Genomic DNA, 9,508 nt, shown 5'->3' on the forward strand with positions numbered 1-9,508 from the left:
GAAAGGTGTTTGGTTATGAAGTTCTCTCTCTGCTTTCCGTGAGAAGAAGCAGTGCTTGTCTGAGTTGACGCAGTCACGCTGCTTGAGATCCCTTGTTTCCAGGTTAGTAGCTGGTCTCTGGATGCCGGCAACACTCGCCCAAAATGGCGTGGTCTCCGCTGCTGCGCTGGCGCACCGAGAGAGGTTTCAGCCGCAGTCTCCAACCGTCCTTTTTTTCCTGGGGGTCCTCGGTCTTTCCTAGCTGCAGACAGTCTCACAGCTGAAAATCCTCTGCCTATTGGGGCTGTATGTTACCCGTTTCAGCTGCTCACCCTTATCTGCTCCAGGACAAGGCACAGGACATGTCCCTTTATACCTCCGCCATTTTCCCTCCCTTGAAGTAATTATTTTTAAAACTAGAGGTCTGGTGCACAAAATTTGTGCATGGGGGTGGGGGTGGGGTCTCTCAACCTGGCCTGCACCCTCTCTCAATCCAGGACCACTGGCTCCTAACTGATCGCCTGCCTGCCTGCCTGATCGCCCCTAACTGGTCCCCTGCCAGCCTAGTCACCTCCAACTGGTCTCTTGCCAGCCTGGTCACCCCCGAACTGGTCCTCTGCTGGTCTGGTCACCCCTAACTGGTCCCCTGCCAGCCTGGGCGCCCCCTAACTGGTCCCCTGCTGGTCTGGTTGCCCCCTAACCAACTGGTCTCTTGCCAGCCTGGTCACCCCCGAACTGGTCCTCTGCTGGTCTGGTCACCCCTAACTGGTCCCCTGCCAGCCTGGGCGCCCCCTAACTGGTCCCCTGCTGGTCTGGTTGCCCCCTAACCGCCTCCCCCTGCTGGCCTGCTCACCCCCTAACTGTCCGTAAGGAAGTTGAATGTCCAGAAGATGTCCTGTCAGCCCAGTCTAATTAGCATATTACCCTTTTATTAGTATAGATAGGATTATTAAAGTTAAAATGTAATTTTAAGATTGCCACATGCCAATGAAAATCTTTTCTTTTTCAACATTGGCAAGTATGAAAATAATTGTCATCTGCACCAACTGTTCATTTTCCCAGTTGAGCAAATATTTGGTTTGTTTACAAAAACTTATTATTTTTGGAAATAGCTTTATTTTTCTGAATATAAAATTAATTAGTACTTATTGAAAAATTATCAAACAAGTGAAAGCTTAAATAAGATAAAAATTCCTATAATTTTAATGCACAATTGTTAGTGAACTTTGAGTGATATCAGACATTTAAAAGGACTTAACAGCTGTTTCTATGAACTTTTTGTAGTCTCAGGAAAGTCTGAGGATTAGACTCATGTTCAATCCTCCTTGCAATATTAACTGAAAAAATATTTAGTAATTTAACTAGAAAGGCCCTTATTAAAAAAGAATCTGGCCAGGGACTAGGTACAGGACCAAGCCATAGCTCCCTCATTATGGAGACAGAGACCTGCATAACTGGGATTGAGGAGATGCAGCTGTGCCAGAGAATTGAGGCTAGTGACAGACACTTGAGAGAGCAGTGTGACTAGACTAAATGCTAAAGGAATTTGTACAGCACAGACAATATAATCAATAATATCATCATAACTTTGCACAGTAACAGATGGTTACAGACTTGTGTGCTGATTACATTGTAAGGTATGTAAATGTCTATTCACTATTTTGTATACCTAAAACTAATATATATTATATATCAACTATAATTTTTAAATATAAAATTTAAAAATAAAATTTTAAAAAATTAAAAATAGGGAAACTGAGTCACTCATGATTTAAAAAGAAAAATAGAGAAACTTCAAGAGACCTAAAACTGATGGTTTCCTGAGCTACCATAGTCTACACATTTTCAGCTTTATTTATTATGACCAGGAATCCTGTATAATAAAAGGCTAATATGCAAATTGACTGAGCAGTGGAACGACCGGTCACTATGATGCTCACTAACCACCAGGGGGCAGATGCTCAATGCAGAAGCTGCTCCCTGGTGGTCAGTGTGCTCCCACAGGGGAAGCGCCGCTCAGCCAGAAGCCCTGAGCCAGGCTCACGGCTGGTAAGCACAGCAGTTGTGGTGGGAGCCTCTCCTGCCTCCACGGCAGTGCTACAGATGTCTGACTGCTCAGGAGAGTGGGCCTAAGCCATCGGTGGACAGCCCCCGAGGGTTCCCAGACTGCAAGAGGGTGCAGGCCAGGCTGACACTTTTCTCTGGTTGAGCTGATCACTCACGGCCTCTCTCTCCTGCACCACCCCCCCACCCCCCGAGTGCACAAATTTCGTGCACTGGGCCTCTAGTGTTCTATAAGCATCATGACAGGAACATTGCAACTGTGCTTAGGAGGTGCACCACAACAACTACGTTGTTGTATGTGCTGGGCTATTTCTTATATCTAAATAAACTTATGTTGGGTGAATGTTGATGTGTTCTAAGAGTTTAATATTTAAGCTGAACTCTAAACAACTACAGTAGCATAGACATTTTTATCATCACACAAATAAATCAGCATTATATTCTCATTGTATAAGATTCAAATAATGTAGAATTTTATAAAGTTTCCTTCCTTCAATCTCCCTCTTCCCCTATTTTTAATCACTAATTTAATTTTCTTCTTTTGCTAGGTCTATTCAGGTTTTCTATTACTTTTCAAGTCAGTTTTGGTAATTTGCACCTTTCTAGAAATTTCTCCATTCCATCTGTGTTTAATTTTTAGGCATGTAAAATTGTTCATACTTTCTTTTAATTATTTTTATTCCTATAGGAGATCTACTTATGTTTGTCAATTTTACTGACCTTTACAAAAAAACCAGCTCTTAGTTCCATTGATATTTTTAATTGTTTTTATGTTTCTATTCTACTGATTTCTGCTCTGTTCTTTATTATTTTCTTCTTTCTATTTTAAGCTTGATTTCTTCCTTCTTGCTTGTCAAGTAGATTATTGATTTAGATTTTTATGCTTTGATTATGAAGGCATTTTATGACCTATATGTTCTTCTAAACACTGCTTAAGCTGCATCCCATAAATGTTGGTGTTTTGTTTTTACTTTCATTCAGTTTAAAGTATTTTGTAATTTATCTTGTGGGTTTTTCTTTCACCATGAGTTATTTAAATATATTTTTATTGATTTCAGAGAGGAAGGGAGAGGGAGAGAGAGATACAAACATCAATGATGAGAGAGAATTATTGATCAGCTGCCTCCTGCATGCTCCCTACTGGGGATCAAGCACAAAACCTGGGCATGTGCCCCTGACAGGAATCAAACCTGGGACCCTTCAGTTCATAGACTATCAACTGAGCCAAACCAGCTAGGACTGACCATCAGTTATTTAGAAGTCTGTTGTTTATTTTCCAAATATTTGGGGATTTCCCAAATATATTTCTATTGTTGATTTCTAATTTTATTCCATTATGATAATAAAAACACTTGGTGTTATTGCAATCCCTTTAATTGTTGTGAGCCTTGCTTTATGAAAAAGCATATACTATTCTATCCCGAAGATTGTTCTAGGTGTGCTTAAAAATAATGTGTATTTTGTTGTTGCTCTGTGGAGAATACTCTTTACATGTCAATTAAGTCTGTTTAATGGTGTTGTTCAAGGCTTCTATATTGTTACTCATGTTCTCTCAAGTTCTATCAATTACTGAGTCAGAAGTAGCTAAATCTTCAACAATGGCTGTTGTATTTTCTATTTCTCCTTAAATTGTGTTGGTTTTTGTTTCATTTGTTTTGGGATTCTATTGTTATAATCTTAGATATTTATAATGTTTATATGTTTCTGATGCATTAACCCTTTTATCATTATGAAATATTATCTATAAAATCATCACTAGTAATATTTTTTGCCTTGAGGTCTATTTCATCCCTGATTAATATAGCCACTCTCTGTTATGGTTACTATATGCATGCATTTTTGTCCCATCTATTTACCCTCACCCATTTGTATCTCTGAATTTTAAGTATTTCTTTTGTAGATAGATTATAAGATCTTGGTGGGGTTTTTTTTACTTTATTCTACCTCTGATTTTTGAGTGCAGTTTTCAGTTTATTCACATTTGATATAATGATTAATATAATTGGGCTTATATCTGCCATTTTGCTATGTGTTTTCTACATATCTCATTTAGTTTTTGTTCCTCCATTCCCTATTACTGTCTTTATGCTAAATGAAAACTTTTTGGATACCATTTTAATTCCCCTGTTGATTATTTAACTGTATTCTTTGAGGGTTTTTTGTTACTCTAGGGATTAAAATATTCATCTTTAACTTTAAAAATTCACTTAAAGGTAGCACTGTCTTAATTTTAGTAAAATATATATAAATATATTATAATTCACTAAAGCTCCATTTCATCTCTCCCCATTCATTTGTGTTATCCTCATATATAAAAAGCTCTATCTCCATTATAAAACTAATAATAATATGTTAGAATTATGATGTTAAGGAATCTCCTGATTTTAAAGAAACTAAGAAAGAGAAAAATTATACGTATACACACATAGTCTTTTTATTTACTCAAATATTTCTGATGACATCCATTTCTTCCTGTGCATTTCAGTTAGTATCTTGTGTAATTTCCTTCAGCTTAAAGGGTTTACTTTGTATGTGTTTTTTCCTGTAAGTCAGGTCTGCAGTGAATTCTATAATTGTTTTGTTTATCTAGGAATGTCTTTGTTTTGATTTTTTTAAAAGGATAATTTCATGCCCTAGCTGGTTTGGCTCAGTGGATATTAGAAAAAGTAAAATATAAAGTCAAAGTCCCAGGTAATCTCTTGCTAAAAACTACTTATTCTTTATAATTTGGATCGTCTTGTATGAAGAAAAGAAGAATATATATGAGTGTTTGTATAATATATGTATATTTGAATATATATATATGTATATATGTGTGTGTGTGTGTTAAGTTCGATTCTAGTTAAGGGCACGTGCCTGGGTTGCGAGCTCCATCCCCAGGAAGGGGAGTGCAGGAGGGAGCCAATCAATGATTCTCACACACACAGAGAGATATAAATAAATACCCTATCATGATAAAGATTAATTACCCAAATAATAGTAACCATAAAAAACAGAATTAAAAACTGGGACTTTTTTTTATACTCTATGACCCATTTTTTTCTGAATGTGGAAGCTCTGACTGGCAGCTGCCATTCTGATATTTAAAATTTTTTTGGCAACAAAAACTCAATTTTGTTGGCCTTAAAATTCTCATTTCTTGACAGGTGCCCATCAAAACTACATACTTTCTCCCCAAATTTCCTACAATATTTCTAACTGTCAGGACAGTTCTGCTTAGTCTAGCTATCTTATAAACTTCATTTTGATAACCCATCTCATTAAAAAGTACTACAGAAGCCTCATGTTTATTTATCATTTGAATGCTCATGAAGCTATTATTCAAATCTCTGAATTCACTCGCTCATGTATTTCATAACAGGCATATATCCATGGACTTTTTTTACATTTTGATAATGTCTCTATTTGTTCAGCCATCTATATTTAATGAAAAGCTATCACTTTTCCCCCCAGCAAATTTCAAACACCGGTGGAACTATCTAATACAAAAACATGAACTTTCAGTGTGACCTTGGATAATCTTGCTCTATCTCCTGATTATATAAATCTATGGAACGGGGGACATTATAATGTAGATCACTTTTCAAAAATATCATCATAATTGGAAACTTGAAGTAGTTAAAATGTATCAGCCTAAGTTTTACTGTTTTGAAGATGACAATCATGGATCATGTTCATTAACTCATTTAAGCCATTAAAATGTGTACCACAGATAGCCTGGTTGACCTGAAGAGGGAGAGTATATCCTTTCACTGTCTTTGCCTGTCTCTTCTGCCCTCACCTTCCCCAGATTTCCACAGTTGAGGCAGAGAAGCTCTTAGGCAGCTTCAGGCACTGTCCCAACTTGTGGGCTTAGTTTGACTCTCTCTCCTTTTGGGCTGTCTTGAGAGGTACATCTACCTCCTGAGCTAACCACGGAATTCCTGCACTTTTACCCGAATCATTCTTACTGAGTCTGACCGTCTCTGCAGCCAAAGCCAACTATTGAATACCCTTATTGTTTCTGATTTGTGCTTTATGGAACAGCTTGGATGGGGTATCCTTGTTCCTTCTTTTTTCATCCTCCGCATTGTCCTTGTTCTAACAAGGGATGCCTGCACCTACATTTCCAGTTCTGCGACTTCTTTCTCCCATGCATGTTCTCGGTGTGTCCCAGTTGATCCAAACGGGCATCTACCTTGCCCATGTTCCAAAGTCCTGTTTTGGTAATCTATGCAGTTCCCTTTCAAGCCCGAGCCTCCTATTCTCCTTGCCAGTTATCCTATTTCGGGACCAACGCTCAACCCCTCAAGGCTGCCCCAGAGCTGGGCTCTCCCCTCTTAAGAGATGTCTCAGGTGTTCAAAACTACCTGAAGTCTGGGCTTCCGCTTTCCAGCAGCCTCTACTCCTGTGTTCTACCCAACTGTTGAATAGGTCCTCTGATTCTTTGTTGTCCTTTGGTCCCTACAGGAACCTGGGACTTCGGTTCCCTTGAGCTTTTGGCCCGTGGGCATCCAGGCCTGCTTCACACACCCTGCTAGTGGATGGCAGCTGAACAATAAGTTCTCTGGTCAAGTAGGTTTAGAAAAAGCCTATTTAAATGGTTATTCTGTTTTCTTTTTTGGTAGGACTCATCAAGCCTTTAATTCGCTTGCATTCACAAAGGTGAAAATAACAGTTTTTCTGAATATATTTGTTGAAGGAACATTAGTTTCCCAAGTTTCTTAAAGGCCTAGTGTTATATAGAACATATTTTGAACATGCTTTAAAAAATAATATTAGATGAGAAAGTCTCCATGGTCTGTTTCAGTTTTATAGATTCTGATTAAATGAATAACAAGAAATGTTTTTGGAGAAGGTGAGTGAAGTAGCAAAATCTGTTAGTGTTTAGGCAACTCTGTCCAAAGAGTAAGAAAGCCCTGCATTTTGGTTACCAGGGAGTTGTTTTCTGTAATGAAGCAAGGAGAAAGCAGAAGACTAACATTCCTTTATTTGTCCAGTCATTGTGAGAACATTTATTGAGAACTATAATGTGCCAGGCATCAGTCTAGAGCAGTGATGGCGAACCTTTTGAGCTCGGCGTGTCAGCATTTTGAAAAGCCCTAACTTAACTCTGGTGCTGTGTCACATATAGAAATTTTTTGATATTTGCAACCATAGTAAAACAAAGACTTATATTTTTAATATTTATTTTATATATTTAAATGCCATTTAACAAAGAAAAATCAACCAAAAAAATGAGTTCGCGTGTCACCTCTGACACGCGTGTCATAGGTTCGCTATCACTGGTCTAAAGGCTGGAATTTTAATGACGGATAAGATCAATACCCTCCCTGCCCTCAATAATCTTAGAAAAATCAGCCAGAGTAAAACATCCTGCCAGCCACCTAATATCGTTGCTCTGAGCCTCTGCATCAAGTCTCAGCTTAAAATTTCCCTTTTTAAAGTTTAAGTACATCTCTTTTTGTGATAAACTGGATTCAGGTTTGTCATTCTTCCATCATTAAAGAAATTGGTGGACTACATAAGCAAATATGCATAGGCACGGGCAGAAGATATACATACACAGAAGCGCATAGAAACCATATACGTACATAGATACCACTGAGGCCACCTTTATCTGACTGATGGCTAAAAGTAAAATGTTGCTATTGATGTATATATGAGTTTCTTCAGAGCGTTGTTCAGAACACCTGCATTAAAACAACCAGGGGGTGCTTGTGAAAACGCAAGTGCCTGGGCTCCATCCACTCCACATACTCTGATTTAGAGGGTCTCAGGAACATGCATGTTAAATTAGGACCACATAACATACCTATGCTCACTTACATTTAAAAGCTTCTGATCACTGAGGCTCTGGCGTGGGGACTGAGAGCTGGAGCTTGTTGCCAAGTGGGCCTAGGTTGTCAGAGGGAGTCACAGTGGCTGGGGTGACTGGCAGGACAGAAGGCAGGCACGCGTTCCCCTACCTAGTGGAATAATGTAGAGAATAATGACATAAGTAGTGTTCAAACGTGTTAATTCCCTCTCTTCTGTCATGCCTCAAAAAAACAAACAAACAACAACAACAACTAAAAAAAACCACAAACACACACACAACCGGCGGCTTAGCACACCTGGGGGCTGTTTCCTCCTCAGTTTAGTACATTTTATTTTATTTTCATGTAAACTCATTAGTGAAGAGATCCCTGTATTCTTTCTAGAAAGACTGGAGATCCCTCTTAGTCTAATTTAAAACTGGATTTCATTGTTTAGTTTTAAACGAGGTTTCGGTATTGATAAAAATTTAAATACCACAGTAGGGAGCATCGTGGGATTTTCTCACGTTACACAAAAACTTAAGAGCCTACCAGTTTCAGATCAAAAGCCTAAAAGCCTCAGACACCACATTTCCTGTTTGTAACTGAACAGAGTACACACCAAAGATGTTAAGAAACAAATGAGAGAAAAAACTGAGGTAGAGAAAAAGACACATTTTACTGCCATGCTTCTTTGACATAACAAAGCAACATTACTTGGAAACAAAGGTTTGTGGGAGCATTTTTAATCCATGCATTTACCTTATGGCTGCATAAGGATTTCTCTGAAAAAAGAAGCATGTCCGGTAAGTGGCATTTTTAATTATTTTGTTCTATTCCTATGCCTAAAATTTCACTTAATTTCTGAGTCTCCAGCAAGTACACTTAGGATTTGGAAAATAAATTAGTTTACACATTCTTTCTTTTCTTTTTTTAAAAAAATATATTTTTATTGATTTCAGAGAGTAAGGGAGAGGGAGAGAGAGATAGAAACATCAATGCTGAGAGAGAATCATTGATCAGCTGCCTCCTACATGCCCCCCTAATAGGGATAGACCTGGCAACCCAGGCATGTGCCCTTGACTGGAATCGAGCCCGGGACCCTTCAGTCCAAAGGCTGATGCTCTATCCACTGAGGCAAACCGGCTAGGGCAAGTTTACACATTATTTCTTAAATGCGAAATAACCTTAATATAATTAGAACATATTTTTAAATCTACTAATGAATATAAGTCACTATTACTCAAAAAAATTTGGAAGTGTTTTATAATATAAAGCTAGTTGTAGCTGGGTTTTTAAAAATAATTATGACACTTGAAAGACTCATTATTTTAAAAGAAACTTTCATTGACCACTACACTTTCTTCTTCAGTTTAGTTCAGTTATAAAGTAGGTTAGAAGTAACCACATTCTAATTCTTTGTAGCTTAGAATCTATATTAACTCCCCAGAAATCAACCCAATTGTTAACATTAAGAGAGATGATAATTTTGTAAAGGCCAGTGTAAATTCCATCACTTGTGGAATGAAGTTGAATTCACATTGATTAGCTGTGTCTCTTCCATGTGGGTGGTTCATCCCTCTTTTATTGTTTTATTTGCTTTCTATTTCTTTAGTAAAAAATTCTTCATGATAGGAGAAAATATGCATATTTATTAAGGGTGAGAACTGTGAAAATATATATATATA

The 9,508-nt window shown here is 37.9% G+C and overlaps 1 protein-coding gene across 1 annotated transcript in view; it reads left to right on the forward strand.

Annotated features, from left to right (window-relative positions):
- Positions 1-8,434: 8,434 nt before the first annotated feature.
- The window catches only part of LOC102764813 (T-cell receptor-associated transmembrane adapter 1), a 32,306-nt gene continuing 31,232 nt past the window's right edge, over positions 8,435-9,508 (forward strand). Inside the window, exon 1 of the mRNA XM_015561231.1 lies at positions 8,435-8,626. Coding sequence (XP_015416717.1) covers positions 8,620-8,626 — 7 coding nt within the window. The 5' untranslated portion in view covers positions 8,435-8,619. The remainder of the gene's footprint in view (positions 8,627-9,508) is intronic.

This window comes from Myotis davidii, unplaced genomic scaffold (assembly GCF_000327345.1).
Source record: "Myotis davidii unplaced genomic scaffold, ASM32734v1 scaffold16, whole genome shotgun sequence".
Taxonomy (NCBI): domain Eukaryota; kingdom Metazoa; phylum Chordata; class Mammalia; order Chiroptera; family Vespertilionidae; genus Myotis; species Myotis davidii.